This window comes from Salvia hispanica, chromosome 3 (assembly GCF_023119035.1).
Source record: "Salvia hispanica cultivar TCC Black 2014 chromosome 3, UniMelb_Shisp_WGS_1.0, whole genome shotgun sequence".
NCBI classification, from domain to species: Eukaryota; Viridiplantae; Streptophyta; class Magnoliopsida; order Lamiales; family Lamiaceae; genus Salvia; species Salvia hispanica.
This window is the reverse complement of record NC_062967.1, coordinates 44,938,901-44,955,569: the sequence shown is the minus strand read 5'-3', so window position 1 is coordinate 44,955,569 and position 16,669 is coordinate 44,938,901. Positions and strand designations below refer to the sequence as shown.

The 16,669-nt window shown below is 35.3% G+C and overlaps 2 protein-coding genes across 8 annotated transcripts; one reads left to right on the top strand and one right to left on the bottom strand.

The window, feature by feature from the left end:
- Positions 1-4,131: 4,131 nt before the first annotated feature.
- Positions 4,132-8,212, top strand: LOC125213073 (cycloartenol synthase-like). Of its 2 annotated transcripts, XM_048113433.1 has the most exons (10): positions 4,132-4,344; positions 4,427-4,606; positions 4,780-4,869; positions 5,685-6,434; positions 6,506-6,628; positions 6,720-6,932; positions 7,005-7,108; positions 7,189-7,510; positions 7,588-7,752; positions 8,022-8,212. In XM_048113433.1, exons 1-10 carry the CDS (start codon positions 4,144-4,146, stop codon positions 8,130-8,132), a joined length of 2,259 nt encoding a protein of 752 aa, XP_047969390.1. In that variant the 5' UTR covers positions 4,132-4,143; the 3' UTR covers positions 8,133-8,212. The 2 variants fall into 2 exon arrangements, with proteins under 2 accessions (XP_047969390.1, XP_047969392.1); XM_048113435.1 differs by lacking the exon at positions 4,780-4,869.
- A 1,184-nt stretch (positions 8,213-9,396) lies between these two features.
- LOC125213071 (pentatricopeptide repeat-containing protein At1g73710) lies at positions 9,397-14,219 on the bottom strand. Of its 6 annotated transcripts, XM_048113428.1 has the most exons (6): positions 14,112-14,188; positions 10,776-13,785; positions 10,458-10,575; positions 9,929-10,040; positions 9,695-9,735; positions 9,397-9,613 (listed from the first exon to the last, which is right to left on the bottom strand). In XM_048113428.1, the coding sequence occupies exons 2-3, from the start codon at positions 13,696-13,698 to the stop codon at positions 10,529-10,531; spliced, it is 2,970 nt and encodes a 989-aa protein (XP_047969385.1). In that variant the 5' UTR covers positions 13,699-13,785; positions 14,112-14,188; the 3' UTR covers positions 9,397-9,613; positions 9,695-9,735; positions 9,929-10,040; positions 10,458-10,528. The 6 variants fall into 6 exon arrangements, with proteins under 6 accessions (XP_047969385.1, XP_047969384.1, XP_047969387.1 ...); XM_048113427.1 differs by having other exon boundaries at positions 9,397-9,735; positions 14,112-14,219; XM_048113430.1 differs by having other exon boundaries at positions 9,695-10,040.
- Between the last annotated feature and the right edge of the window lie 2,450 nt (positions 14,220-16,669).

Sequence of the window (16,669 nt, the reverse complement as noted above, 5' to 3'; positions counted from 1 at the left end):
ATACTAATTAATTAGATACTTATAAATTTGGGCTTTCATTCCAATCACTCAACCCTAATGACCCAAGCCCAACATAACATATAACTAATAGCCCAGTAAGGCTATCTTCTTCCCCAATCTCACATGCAAAATTGCAGAGCGCGGCGATGGCAGGGATTGTGCAGAGCGCGCGATGGCGTCCAGGGTGGGGATACTGGGTCCAGCACCGGCCAAGCCCTGCTGGAGTGCTATCTCCGTCCCTGCTTCATAGAATTGCGAGTATAGGACTGTTGAAATGTCATTTCTCCTCTAAGGTAATGTTAGTTTATGATATAAAATGTAATGAAAGGCCGGTGTAATGTTTGAGGGTCTATGCTGATAGTCTCGCAAATTTAATGTAATAACAATCCATTTTTCTAGTAATGGATGATCGAATATTTTTGCATTGTACCTACTTGTCTACACTTTGCTTGCATTCACAATTTATAAGACAAAAATAAAACATCCTCTATCTATGAAATATTTTATTAACTTTAACACAAATTTTAAAAATATAAAAAAATAGATTAAAAAAAGTTAATAAAATGTGAATTCTATTTTATATACTTTCTCCGTCAATCAAAACTTGGCAAAAGTTGTCCCAACGCAGATTTTAAGAAATGTAATAAAGAGTGAGTTGAAAAAGTTAGTAGAAGGGGATGTCTACTTTTATATACTCCCCTTGTCCACAAAAAAGTTTCATTTTGCCATTTAGGCCTGTCCACAAAAAATAGTCTCATTTCTATGAGTGGATATCTCTCTTACTTTACCTATTTTTTCTCTTTCTATCTTACTTTACCAAATTTCTCATTAAAACTTGTGCCGCACAAATGTGAATATTTTTTATGGACAGAGGGAGCATTAGTTTTATAATAAAATGTGAATGAGGATGAGTTAGTGGAACATGAGGTTCATTACCAAAAATAATTAAAAGTAATTGTTATAAGTATTAGCGGACGAACTAAAAAAGAAGACTAGTGACAAGTAATAGCGGACGGATGAAGTATTAACTATATTATAAAAGGGTGGTGATCAATTGCTAAATAATTAGTAAATCTAAAATTGAGACCAATTCCTAACCGTTAGATGTGGAATTAGTGGTTGAAATAATGTCAAGTGGATTATAATATAAATTTAAATAATAATTAAATAAAGTCAAAGAGTATTAATGTCAATTCATTAATATAGTAGTTAAAACTAATTTATTTCTCTCTTTTCAAAATCATCTCAAAATTTTAAATTTACGTAACTCTCTCATTTTAAATAACTTTTTAACAACAAATTAAAGATAATTTATAAGGATTCTAACGAAATCTCGATTGCATATGTTCCAACAACGTTCGAATGATGAAATTTGATAATTTTTATTTCAGTTTTCGCATATGTCACCGTGTTGATATTTGTAATACACTATGTTGATATAAAAAAATACGAAAATTATAATATGTTAACTAAAGGACGATCTTACCCCTTTGTTGATATTTTGTCTACTATTTATTGAAATGCATGAGGTTTAATCTCATCCATTTATTTTAAAATCTAAGGGTGTAGATTTGGTCTTAATTTTAGATTATGATGTTATAAGTAATATAAGAGGACCCTATTATAAAATATGAATAAAATATATTAACAGAGTGTGAGTTATATGCATAAAAATAATAAAAGTAAAATATATAGTAATAACTAAAATTACATTTTCATATTTTAAAATAAAAATATGAGAGATTTAATTAGAGAATGAAGAATTACTAGTACTATTTCATAAGCCTGTCACCATCATACATTCAAAAAGGGAACAAGGAAAAAATGTAAAAATTCACTATTCGTATAATGAATATTGATAGTATTGTTAATTTGTAATTTTTTTTTAATTTAAGTAATGTGCATCACATAAAAAGTCGAATTCATAATAATGCATCTCAAGGTGCACAGAAATAGAATGAATGGACTGGTTTAATATGTTATCACCTTTGATATAATAATATTGATAGATATTATGAGTCATTATTTGGATGGGGTAGTTCTTTTATTTATTTTTAGACAAATTTTGGAAGTATTAAGTACTATCATTCGATGAATTATTGCCAACATATTGTTAATTACTCCTACCTCTGTCTCATCCTTCAATCTCACGTTATTTGAGTCACTAATTTTTTACATTCGTTTTAGAAAAATAAAATAGTTAAAGTATAGAAAGAGTAAAGTAATTGAAAGAATAATGTTGAAAAAAGTCTTCTTTGTATTCTATCTCTTACTTTATCCTCTATCAACTTTTACTATTTATTATAATTATTTCAAAATTAGTGCAAAAAGAATGGACTCAAATAACATAGGGCGGAGGAAGTACTAAAGTTGCTTCAATTTATTATGCCCAAGTCGAACCGAAATTTTCAAATGAAATCAAACAAATCAATCTAATTTGTTTTAATTCGGCTGTAAAAAATTGGAACTTCAAAAAACACCGAAATTATGTAAATTTTTCGTATCTAATTTACTTGAAAAAAGATCCAACTAATAATTTATTAGATGTTGATGCCTTGTTTTTTTCGTCCGTGAAGATGCCAATTTGGACAACGTTATTCCACTTTCTTTTGAAAGATTCATCGGATGTAATATCACTAATAGCAGTTACTTCATTATTCCCTTAAAAAATATAAACATATATTTTGATACGAGTTTTAATGTATAACTAGTAAAGTAAAAAAGAAAGATAAAGAATAGTGTAAGTATGTTAATAGAGAGTGAGCTCCACATCATTAGTACTGTACTGTAATGATATAAGTTGTAAATAAAATGATATGTATGAGTAATGTATTATTTAACTATTCTAAATTAGAAAGTTCATACTTGTCAAGGACGGGGCAATAAAGAAATACTCCATCCGTCCACGATTAAGAGTTCTATTTCTAAATGACGCTACCTATATATGTTTATTTCAACGTGGTCCTCAAAGTCGCTTGTTCTCTTTCAAACAATTACAATTATTTTAAAATTCATGAATGCTGCATAACAATAGAAGTTATTCATGTTGTGACAGAAATTAATTAGTATTCTCTAAACTTCGATAGATACATTGAGTACACATTATTCATGTTATATGTAATTAAGCTACTAAGTCACCATTCAGTGCATGGACCATCTAAACCAGGGACCATGGAGATGGGACCAATGGGTGCAACTGAATTTTAACAAAACATCAGAGGTGTATTGATCATTATACTTAATATTTTTAAATTAAAATATTCGTACAATTTCCTCATTGTTGTTATTCATTTGATTTCTTCAAAAATTATTAATTAAAACTTACACATCAAGATCATTTTTATGTGTCCCGGTGTTTCATTATAATGGTATGTACTTCATCTATCCCGTAAAAATAAAAACTTTAGGGATGACACAGTTTTTACTGTGAAATTTGTAAATTAGGAGAAACGTAAATAGAAAAAGTAATTAAGCTCATCTTATAAGAAAAAAAAAAAGACCTTTCAAAAATATAAAGAGGGTTATTTTTTGGGATGAACCAAGAAAGAAAAGGAAGAAGACTATTTTAAGAGATGGATGGAGTATATATATTTATGTAATTAATATTTGAGATGTGATGTTTAAATTATTCATTCAGAAAAGAAAAAACGCTATCTTCTATTAAGTATCAAATGGTATACTGTATAATCTATTGTGGACAAGGGAATAATTAATGTCAAATGCCGAAGCCTAGAATTTGAATTCACCATGACCCAACCTTTAAATTTCTATCTAGTTTGCTAATAGAAAAAAGGTAGTACCATCGTTTATAATTATATTGGTTCAAATTTTTGGTTGCACCATTTTTAATAAATGCTTCATGTCGTGGAGAGGCTTCATTTCAATTTCATATGTTGATATTTTTTTATTGTTGTGTTGATTACAAGAAAAAGATTATGACTGCATTATTAACATTAGCTTGTAGATTCAAGTCACTTATTGCATTTTATTAATATATTATCCACCCCAACAAATATTTATGTCTCCATCACTTGAGTATTGTAATTTTCAAATCCGAAGCGAACAAGGCCGTTTGTCACTATATATAGTATCACGATGATTAATTAGTGAAACTCAATATAATTACAAAAAAAAAAATTGAAAATGTGGAGACTGATACTCTCTAAAGGTGATGATGATCCATGGCTCACAAGCTTCAACAATCACACCGGAAGACAGTTTTGGGAATTCGACCCGACCCCTGGGGCAGAAGAAGAGCAACTGCTCATTGACAAGGCTCGTAGCGACTTTGTCAGAAGTCGCTACGAGGTCAGACATAGTTCTGATCTCCTAATGCGCATTCAGGTCTTTTATTTAATTTTTTTTGAAATGTACATATGAGATGAAGGATGTTGAGATATTGATAATCTATTCATGATTATAATAGTTTGCAAAGAAGAACATTTGTGATGTGGATCCAGCGAAAGTAGGAGGTGGAGAAGAAGTGAGTGAGGAACGAGTGGTGGTAGCGTTGCGAGGGGCGCTGAGATTCTACGCCACTCTTCAAGCCGAGGATGGACATTGGCCCGGCGATTATGCCGGCCCTTTGTTTCTCCTCCCATTCCTGGTACAAATTCTCTGTCTTCTTCTTTTCTAATTCATAAATATACATAAATTTCAAGACCGCAACACCCAAAGACCTTTGACCTCTATGGATTAACCACTACCACTAGGACAACACACGCATAGTAAAATAATCATGCAACATAACAACGAGCTTTCTATCGAATTTTTTCGCAGATTATATCATTGTTTGTAATGGGCGCTTTAAACACCATCCTTCCGGCTGAACACCGGAAAGAGATACGCCGGTACATCTATAACCATCAGGTTAGAATATTAGTGACCTGTACTTTGAGTGACAGTATTGATTGCTTGTATAGATATATTAAAAAAAGTTTTTAAGGATTAGGAAAAATTATTGGAGATGAATTACAAAATAAACTTCCCTGATACGCTCATATTTATTTTCATGATCAACTTATACTAAATAGTTCATTCAAGAATTATTTGTATATAGTAAATGAGTTATAAAATACTTTTCACGGTGACAAGTCTATATAATTGGGATGTCCAAAACTCGAAAAAAATACCTATATAATTAGTTTGGAGGGCATATATATAATTCATTGTGTATGATTTGGTTCAATACAAGTGGCCTATTTTTATAAAAAAAAATTTGTTTGTGCAAACATAAAATTAGTTACTTAACATAGATTTCTTATTTTAGGTGTGTAGTTCACAGGGTCCTGATATATAACTAAATTTTAGTGAAAAATCGTATAACTAAACATTGAGGTCATTTTTAGATAACACACGTTATTTTTAGATAATGGACGATGTCCTTTTAATACTATATCATAAAATGATTTTAAAATGGACTCCATTTTTTATTCCTTATGTGAACTATGAACGATAAAATAAACTCGGTGTTATCTAAAAATGTTTGTTACTGTATACAGTTATTTATTAATCACTTCCTCCCAGTCCATATATGCTACTAATGAATTAACCTATAACATTGTTGTGTATGTTTTAAAAAGCAAAACGCTCCTAAAAGTAGATGGTAGATTCAGTTAAGTTATTTTAGTTTATATGATATGTATATAGGTAGATATATTGAATGAATGAAAGTGAAAGTGCAGAATATTGATGGAGGATGGGGGTTGCATATAGAAGGGCAGAGTGGCATGTTTTGCACTGCCCTTAACTACGTGAGCCTGCGGCTGATGGGAGAAGGAATGGACGAGGGAGATGGCGCGATGAGCAAGGCCAGGACGTGGATTCTCGATCATGGTGGCGCTACTTACATTCCCTCATGGGGAAAGTGTTTTCTCTCTGTCCTTGGTGTGTATGAATGGGATGGGAATAACCCTATGCCTCCGGAGCTCTGGCTTCTTCCCTATTTCCTCCCAATCCATCCGGGCCGCATGTGGTGCCACTGTCGCATGGTTTATCTTCCCATGTCGTATCTATTCGCTAAGAGGTTCGTAGGGCCAATCAATGCCGTTGTTCTATCTCTCAGGAAAGAGCTTTATCCTCAGCCCTACCACCTCATTCAATGGAATTCAGCTAGATTCCAATGCTGTAAGGAGGATATATACTCCCCACATCCACTCATGCAAGACATTCTCTGGAAATGTCTCGACACGTTTGCAGAACCTCTTCTTACGCGATGGCCTCTCTCCAAGATGAGACATAGAGCACTTCGCTATGTTATGGACCACATCCAACACGAAGATGAAACCACTAATTATTTATGCATTGGTCCTGTGAATAAGGTGCTGAACATGTTGTGCCGGTGGATTGACAATCCCAATTCGTTGGCAGTGAAAAGGCACGTTTCGAGAGTGAAGGACTATCTGTGGCTGGCTGAGGATGGCATGAAGATGCAGGTGCGTGCGTGCGTATATTTATTAAGACGAATGTATTAATATATGCATGTTGTTTAAATTGGTGATGGCAGGGATACAATGGGAGTCAGTTTTGGGATTGTGTTTTGGCAGTCCAAGCAATAATCAATACCAATCTTTCTAGTGAATATGGTGTGATGCTTCGAAGGGCTCATGACTTCATCAAACGATCGCAAGTAAGTTAGACGGCCGTTGAGAATTTGTGTATATGGTGTAAGGTGATGAAAAATGTTACTATAACGAGGATAGTATGTGTGTGAATGATAGATGAGAGAGGAAAGCTTGAGTTGTTGGTACCGGCATAGGACAAAAGGCGGTTGGCCATTTTCAACCACAGACAATGGGTGGCCAGTCTCAGATTGTACAGCAGAAGGGCTCAAGACAGCCCTTCTGCTGGCGCAGGTGGGTTCGGATATAAGTGGAGAAGCGTTAGAAGCGGAGAAGCTGTACGAGGCGGTCGACCTAGTCTTATCCCTTCAGGTTATGCTTCAGCTGCTATTCAACTAATTTTGTGCACATACTGATACATACTAGACTAATCCCATCTTGCAGAATAGCAGTGGAGGCTTTGCATCGTACGAACTCACGAGATCGTACCATTGGCTAGAGATGATCAATCCAGCAGAGACGTTCGGGGACATCATTATCGACTACCAGTGAGCATTATCATAAAAATGCACACCAACTTTGAATTGAATTGAATTGTTGTAGCTTATAAATATAAATAACGAAATAGGTATGTGGAATGCACATCAGCAGCAATCCAAGGCCTGAAGGTGTTCAAGAAAATGCATCCAGGATATCGAGCAAAGGAGATTGAAAGATGCATAGACAAAGGTGTCAAGTTTATTGAGAGCATACAGTTAGGTGATGGGTCATGGTATGGAAGCTGGGGTGTGTGCTACACCTACGGAACATGGTTCGGAATAAGTGGACTGATAGCCGGCAGCAAGACCTATGACAACAGCCCATCTCTCAGAAAAGCTGTTCATTTTTTACTCTCCAAACAGCTTGCCTCTGGTGGCTGGGCTGAATCCTATCTCTCAAGCCAAAATATGGTATTGCAAATCATACTCATTTCTCATTTCTAACTAATGCTAATACTAATAATGTTGCAACTGCATTATATATATAGGTCTACACAAACATTGGCAACAACAAATCCCACATAGTTAGCACTGCATGGGCTTTGCTAGCACTTGTTGAAGCAAGCCAAGTAACTAGGGACCCGGCTCCGCTTCATCGTGCAGCTAAGGTGCTCCTTAATTCGCAAATGCCAAATGGAGATTTCCCGCAACAGGTATAAAATACTTTCTCAAGTCCATAAAAATAGTCTCATTTTGCCGTTTTAGTTCATCGCACAAAATTATTTGGCTGGAAATCTTTTCACGACACAACAGATTACAATACTACCCACTTACATTTCTCTTTGTCTCATACTTTACGGGTGTAGTTCCTAAAGTCTCTATTATTTGGAGACGGAAGGATTATATAATGTTTTATTTGGATTTATTGCTTCTTATTAATTCTACTAATATAATTATACTATGTTATAATTTTTGTTTGCAGGAAATAATCGGTGTGTTCAATAAAAACTGCATGATAAGCTACTCAGCTTACAGAAATATTTTCCCAATATGGGCACTTGGAGTTTATCTCAACAAAGTATTGCGACTATAAATGTACAAATTTTTACATCCACTCTAATAAATTGTGAATATTCATCTGCCCATAGGCATAATTTCAAATTGTGTTTTATCTATTATCAGCCACAGTTAATGTTATTTGAAATATAACTACAAACTTTATCATAAATTGATTGGATTATTAGAGTATTAATGAAAATTATTCAGCTTAAAATTAAATAAAGCGTCTCAGTCTATTAGTAGATCAAAAAAACTAATCGTGTTATATCGTTGCAATTCAAATTTAATATACAATTTGCAGATTTGGTGTATCGAACATGGAATATAAAATTATGTCGTGATTTCTATGGATTTTGCATTGATTTGGATATAGAATAATACAAATGAAAAGATATCAGACAACTACTTTAGTTAAATTTGAATTGATTTGATAAGTGATACTCTGGAGTGTTATGTTTATCTTATATACAGAATTACAGATACTAGTATTGATTGAATTGATTGGCCAAATTAAAAGGCAATGCGTCAACTTCAATTTAATATACTCTATTATGTTTATCTGATATATTTATTTAATTGATTGGCCAAAAGGCAATCTGTCAATTTCAATATTCTTTAATCCACAACCCATCCTTAAATTAATTTCTTTTTGTTAACTATGTATAAGCTTTATATCACTTTTATCTATCTTGTTGCAACTCCAACACCCACATAATTGTGGAAAATCCAGAATCTCATCCACTGGTTGTGTCATAAACATCATTCTACGTGGATACAGTGAATTTATTTGGGCTGCTTTTAGCTGCACTTGGAAATATTGACAGAGAAAGAAAAAAAATGAAACTATTGTTCGAAACTGTAATTTGCAGTCATAACGAAGAGTCATGTACCTTAGTAAAGAGTCGTGTATGCATCTATAAATACCATTGTAATCTCCACCATTTTATTCATTCAAGGGAATCATTCAATTAAATTATCATATTCAGTATTTAGTGAAATATATCTATCTATATCATGTTCCTCTCCAAATATCAGAGTACCCTAAACCACTATTATCGATTCCCATACCCAACAAATAGATATCTAGAGCCTTGTTATTTAACATGGCATCAAGCATTTCCATGTTTTCTTATACTCCAAATCAAGTTCCTATCTTCGAAGGAGAGCTCGTATGATTTTCAACACAAGCTATTTTAATGAAACGATTTTGCAAAATGACTGTTAACTATGAAATAAATAAATTGAATCTGATACAAACTTCTAATCAAGAATCTGAAATTCAAACATCGACACAATGATCAACAAAAATGCGTTGGCATAATACTGACCAATTCAAAAACAACAAATGATACATGTTGTGAATCACTTCAGCAAAAAATACATAATCTAAGATATTCATCACAGCTTTCAGACATGAACATCATGAAAACTAACGCTCTAATGATAATCTTCAAGATTGCAAAAACCAAAATACATAAAATCCTGAAGTACTTATTTCTTCTTTCCAGCCTTTGTCTACACAATGATGTAAAACCATAGTTAGCATGGCAATTGGATCACATCAAAATTTTAGAGGGCTAATCACAATGAAAGGACCTTCTTGATACCACAGATCTTCTTCGCTCTGTTCTTGCATTCTTTCAGAATTCCAAAATAAGTAATGTTAGATAGATATAGGAAACAACTTATTTTCAGCCTGTTAAACATGCCTTATGCTCTCATTATTATTTTAACTGAGAGTGCTAAAACTATAATCAAAACATGTTCCCGAAATGATACTATAAGCACTGTTAAAAAAATAGTACTAGTAGTTAAATATAGATAAATTACCATGATTACTCTGTAGCATTTTTCAGTGGATTTGCCACCACCAGTGTGTCCTGAACTTGAACACAAAGATGGCATTTGTATCCTTAACCTCATACATCCTAGACAGCTTCTCCTTCAATAAACACAGACAACTAAGATCAAGAACATACTTCCTACATACAATGCTGATTTCAAATAGTTGTGTTGTTAAAAATCCTATTACTTCTCATGCTCCATTAACATACTCATCATCAACATAAGAAGATAACTGAAACACTATTACAATTAACAGCTACCGTCTCAGCACATAAACATTAGTCCATAAATCTATCCTCTCTTATTCAAGTCCAGGCCCAAAACATAGAAGAGCTATTTTCGTATAACATCATAATTCATAACATTATACTAAGTACATGTTCTGTAACATCTATCTACACTAAAAGAACTCCTAACTTACAAATATATAATATTCATAATACTTCTGACCTATATAATGTAGCAAAAACAAAATTAATGAAGGCAAACTAACAATGTAACCAAAAAAACAGACCTTGGAGACATTAGCTCTTCCAGGATGCAACATATCGCTGATGAATTGCTTCCTCGAGAGGAGGCGATTTGTCATGAACTTCCTTGTTCTGATTGTGACAGCCTTGGCCGGCAATTTCCTGCAAAATATTACAGCAAGAGTTGAAACTGAAAAAATGTATCCTGTTTCATCAAGATTCAAAATCATCGCGTTACTTTCACAATCTGTACAGAGATAAATCTACATTGTGCGAGGTGAAATAGTAAAATTTGAGCTACAAATGCACAAAATTCTTAAAAAATTACAACATGTATTTCTATCAATATTCTAGATCATCACCATCACTTCCACAAGCTAAAGGTATATCTGTTTCATCAATATCTTCGCTTCCACAATCTGCAAACTGCTCAAACTCAGAAGCAAGCTTCATCTCCTGCGTGATCAGCTCCGCAAGATCAGGCCGTTTCGTGTTCTTGTAAGCCTCGACCACCGCCTTCACCAGCGCCTCACTAGGTGCGACCTCCCCGTGTTTCAACTGGCTGTGCACGCGCTTCACCCCCTCGACCATCCCAGCTCTCCCATAGCAATGCACGAGATTGATCAACGTCACAACATCGGGCTCGACCCCTTCGTCCTGCATCCTCATGAACATCTTCAATGCGTCATCTATCTTCCCGTAAGCAACGTAGGCCCGGATAGCAGCATTGTAAGCAGAAGCATTCGACCTCAACCCTACTTCCTCCTTCCTAAAAATCCCGCACCACTCGAGAGCGTAGGCGTGCAACCCCACAATGGAGAAAGCTGAGGTCACCACCGCCTGTTTGGCAAATGGCCTGCCCTCGTAGTAGGATGTTTGGAGGTCGCGCACAGCCTCAGCAGGGACACCGCCCTTCTTCAAGACCGTGAAGAGGACCTTGAATGTCTCCTTGTTTGGGGCGACCTTCCCCACCACCACCATCTCGTGCAAAAGCTTGCCACACTTGACAAGTTGTCCGTGTGCAGCATAGCATGCCATGACTTTGTTGTAACCAACGCAGTCTCTCAAGAAACCCGACTCCCTCATCTGCTCCGCTACCTCAATGGCTGAGTCGAGCATCCCCATGTTCTTGTAGACGAGCATCATGGTAGCAAAGGTGACCCCATCGGCCAAACCTGTCTCCCTCAGATGATCATATATTGCCTCCCCCTCAGAAAGCATCCCCAATTCAGCATACACATTCAGCATGCTGTTAGATGCCACGATATCCAGGCCCCTATCAAGCATCTGCATCCTCTCATACATCCTCCTCGCCCCCTCAACGGATCCGATTTTACCATAAGCCTTGATCATTGAAGTCAAGATCACTTGGTTAGGAGAAATCCCAGAGTCCTCCATGGCCTTGAAGTACACATTTGCTTCCTCAAACTTCCCATCCTCAGCAAACGCATTGATCAACGAGCCATACACGATCTCATTAGGTCTCACATCTAACAGAAGCATCTCTTGCAACACATCAATTGCAATAGAGAAGCTTTTCTTCTCTGCAAACCTAGCAATCACGGCAGAGAACGTCAAGCATGAAGGCTTAAGTCTTGCATCCATCATTTCATTCAAGAATTCCCTTGCTCTGTCTGCTAAACCACCTGCAGCAAGCATCTGGATAATAGAGTTGTACGTGCACTCATCCGGCCACGTTCCTTGATTCCTCATGCTCTTGAAAAGAGAGATTGCTTTGTCGTACATTTGAGCCTTACCATAAGCTTTGATCATCACATTATACTCCAACACATCCCTCTTCTGCCCAAATCCATCCCTTTCGCCATAAAACAAAGCCTCAGCTTCAGTCCAAAGTCCGTTCTCAGCATAAACATCGAGGAGAGCTCCATAAATCCTCGATGAAAAGCCACCACGGGACTTCACCCTCTCAATCAACAACTTCACTCTCTCATTCATCCCAACACCAACATACATCTTAGCAAGCAATGGCAGAGAACTCTGATCAACACATTTCCCGAACCTCTCAATTTCTTGGATCACAGATTCAACTTCTTCAATCATATTACGTTCACTCAATATCTTGATCACAACCCTATGTGTTGCATCATCGGGGAAAAGACCAAACTCCCTAATCTTCCTAAACCACCCTAGAGCTGCATCTACATCCCCTAAATCAGCATAAAGTTTCAAAAAAATGTTACACGTCTTCGTATCCGGTCTAATACCTCTCTCCTCCATTGCATCAAGCAAAGCCTCTGCCTCAGACAAATGCCCCTCACTCCCACATATGAAAATCATAGTGTTAAACGTGAAAGCATCCAACGGCACACTGGCCTTCAACATATCAGAAAACACACCCGCAGCCTCCTCCAAACGCCCCGCCTTCCCATACAAATCAATGAGCGTGTTATAAGTAGTCGTCAGGCGCGGCTTCCTCGTCACATCACTCTCCTCCACACCACCAAAATCTCGCGATCTCCCCCCACTTCGAAAGAGCTCAGTCAGCAAGAACTGCTTCAAGCTCAAAGCTTCCTCATCACTCTCAAAATCTAGATAATCCAACTCAACTCTCCCAACACACCAATCCTTATAGAACTTATCCGCCTTATCAAACTCTCCCGCATCCTTCAACACCTTAATGACAGTGGACATTGTAACCTCGTCGGGGAAGACCCCCCTTAGTTTCATGTGCTTGATCCACAAAAGAGCCTCCTTCACCAGCCCTGCCTTCCCATACACATCCACAAGCATCCCATACGTGTTGTTCGTGGCCACAACACCCTTCTCGGACATCTCGATCCAGCAGAGGCGCAGCTCATCCCATTTCTGAGCCCTACCCAATGCGCGAAGCACCACATTGTAATGTATCACATTTGGGGCATAATCTTGCTGGGATTTAAACCAATTAAAAACCCTAATTACCTTATCCCACCTACTCTGCTCTTTGAGAATCAAAGTTTGCTCCTTGGGATTGAGCTTCCCGCAATAGGAATCGAGAAGGGTTTCAACATCTCTCCTGCCCTCCAATTCACGCAAAATCACCGGCAAAACGCCACCGTACTTCTTCTTTTTTCCTTTATTCAAGCTTTTTTGGGAAAAATGTAAGTCCTTGGAAAGACACTGGAGCTTAAACCCTAGAAAAACCACATCTTTACCATGGTATTGGTGACAACTAAACCCCCAAAATAGCGAGCTCGTAGGGGAGCGAAGGCTGCGAAGCTTAGATGGTGAAGAAGATGGAGTTGAAGCTTGTGCCAAAGAACTGCCGCAGCATTGCAACATCATTTTTTTTCAATTTTGAAAAGAGAGGGGGAAAAGAGGCATCTAATTGGGCGCGCTCACCATCTTCTCTTCTAGCTCTTGAATGATTTCCTGGAAATATGGATAAATAGTCGTGAATAGTCGGAAATGGCTACGGTTTAGGGTTCAAATAACCTCCAAATTATAATCTGAGTTCTGTGAAATGTTAAGTGCAACTATGAAGAAAAGAGAGACTTGTCCATATTACAATTGAACAAGCCTTTCCACCTCTTTAAATAAGTTCTCGTTCCAAGCATGCTGTTTTAAAATCAATTAGCACATAGCCTCTGCCCCAAAATCATAACCAAGCATGCTTATTGTTTTCATCAAAACTCCAACTTTTTTGTGTTCAACTTGAACATATGGAATCACCTTGTTAATTTAGGAATGAATCTAACCTTTTATTTCAGGAATTTTGAAATTAGGAGATTGGGCAGAGTAGCGATAGAGGTAATTGTCAGAACAAAATTGAGGGGGCTGGTGTAGAGACGCCAGTGAGTTTCGCCGGCGCTGCTTTTTTAGCCTATTTATGCAAATTCTCTATATAAATTTTATTTTTATTTTTCTCAACCTATTTTCATTTTCCTGAAAAAATTCATATATTGAAATATGTAAATTGATTTTGCTAAAGGAAATATTAATTCAACTAATTAAATAATTTTCTTTTTATTACAAATAGTTTGTCCTCTTGAATAATTAATTATGTTCTTCTTCAACCTTGCCTCTAAAATTTTAATTAATAAATCTACTGTTGCATGTTTCAGAAATGTTTAAATATAAGTTTTTGTCTACTATTTATAATTATCTTTACAAATTATTATATCCGGTAATAACTTTTATGCTGATAATTCATGGATTTTTTTGAATGAAGCTGCAAATCATTATTTTTCAAGTTTGAAGAATTATTCTGACAAGAATTTTGTTTGTTTTGCATACTTTTTGGGATATTTATTGAAACATAATTTATTTAAATAACGGAAAATTTATAATTTGTTTGGGCACAAGAGTAATTGCTAAAATAAATTTAAAACATATCCTTTCAAATCCAGAAATATAATTATTCCTAAATATTTACAATTATTATACTTATTTTTATTCATAAAATTCTCTCAATAATGGAACCGTATTTTGTATCTGACTGAAGAAAAATGAAAAGATGAAAAAATAGAAAGAATAAAAAACCGTAATTTGTAGTGCTGAATTCAAATGCTAAAAAAAATACAAAATAAAAGAGGATTAAAGTATTGTTTTCGTAATTTGTTTAAAAAACAAAATTGGGTGCAAAATGTACATCAACAAGTGTTTAAAGAACTCCTTATTATTCTAAAGAATCACTAATTTAAATTTAATTGAGAAGAAAAACAAAAGAACTACGTTTGATTAGTAGCTCCAGCCTCCAGCGATTAGGGGTGAGAATTCGGCCGGTTCGGTTCCGATCGAACCAATTAGTCGGTTAACCGACTCCCATTTTTTCCAAAATCGAACCCTTTGTCGGTTCGGTCTTCGGCTCCAATAAGTGCAATATAATATAGTAAGTAATAAGTAAAAAAAAAGGACAAAAACCATGATTTCATTCCATCATAAAAAACCAAAATTCCAACAAAGTTTACAAAACTAAGTCCAAAACCAATATAAACCAACATCATTCATCAAACTAATTTTTACTTTTCTAAAACAATAATAATAAAACTAAAATAAATATATAAAAATTAAATATTTAGAAAATAACGGTTATTCGATTCTAACCTTTCAGTTCTTGGTTAAAACCGGAACCGAGATTAGCTTAAACTTAATAATCAGAATCGAACCTTAACCGAAAACCGAAAAAATAAGGTTCAGTTAACCAAGAACCGAGAAACGTTTCCCCGGACCTACCAGTGATAATAGAACATGAACATAATTTATATAAATAACGGTAATTATAAACCAATTCATCTTACCTTCGGGATATATTATACCAAAATCAACACAAAACTTGAAGGCGATCTTCGCTTTACAACATCTTCTCGAACCACGTTTCCGTTTATTTGAAGATCCTTCCTGCTTATTCACTACAACATCTTCTTCAGAAACGTGCAATGTTAGAGTTTGTATACTAGAAATCACATTTCGAGAGTTTGAATACTGTAAAAACTCTTATTTTATTTTCCAAGGAATAAAACCGATTATTTTTGTCATAATGTTGTTATGTTTTATATTTAATGGATGTTTAATGCATATTTAAATGTATAAGCAACTTAACAAAGTCTAAGTCTTTGTTTTAGTAGACCGGTTGTGGACGACGTCTACTTTAAGGTAACACAGTCAGTTCTGTCAAGTCAGAGAGAGTTTCACTTGACCGAGTGGAAATGTGGCGAGAAGTCACTTGAACAGTGTGAGTCTAAGTGACCAAAAACTGTCAAGTGAGAGAGTTCCACTCGACCAAGTGGAAATGTGGCGAGAAGTCACTCGGACAAAGTGAGTCTAAGTGGCCAATATAGAAAAACAGATCTTTTCTTATTCGATTTTACCCTTCCCAACCAATTATCACCCACGTTATGTTTTTCGTAGTCCAAATTCATTTTGTCCATTATACAGCTGAATGTTAGTATCAAATTAGCTGTTTTTTAGTCACCGTTACTATTTTCTTGTCCAAATAAAATACATTTTAAATTTATACTCAATTGATAATATACATCGACTCGATTTGGATCTCATATGTCTGTATTTCTAACTTGATGCATTCCAAAGGCATGAGCATATTTCAAAGATAATAATACTACTACAATTTTACAGAAAAAGTTAAACTTGCAATTTAGTTGTGTCTAGTCGTATGTATCCAATCGATTTTGTTAAATTATTATTAAAAAAATTTGCACTATTACAAGTGTGACATTATATTTATGAAATATATGTATATATGGTAGTGATAAAATGAAAATTTATATATTGTACAAACTCAAAACTCATCAACACA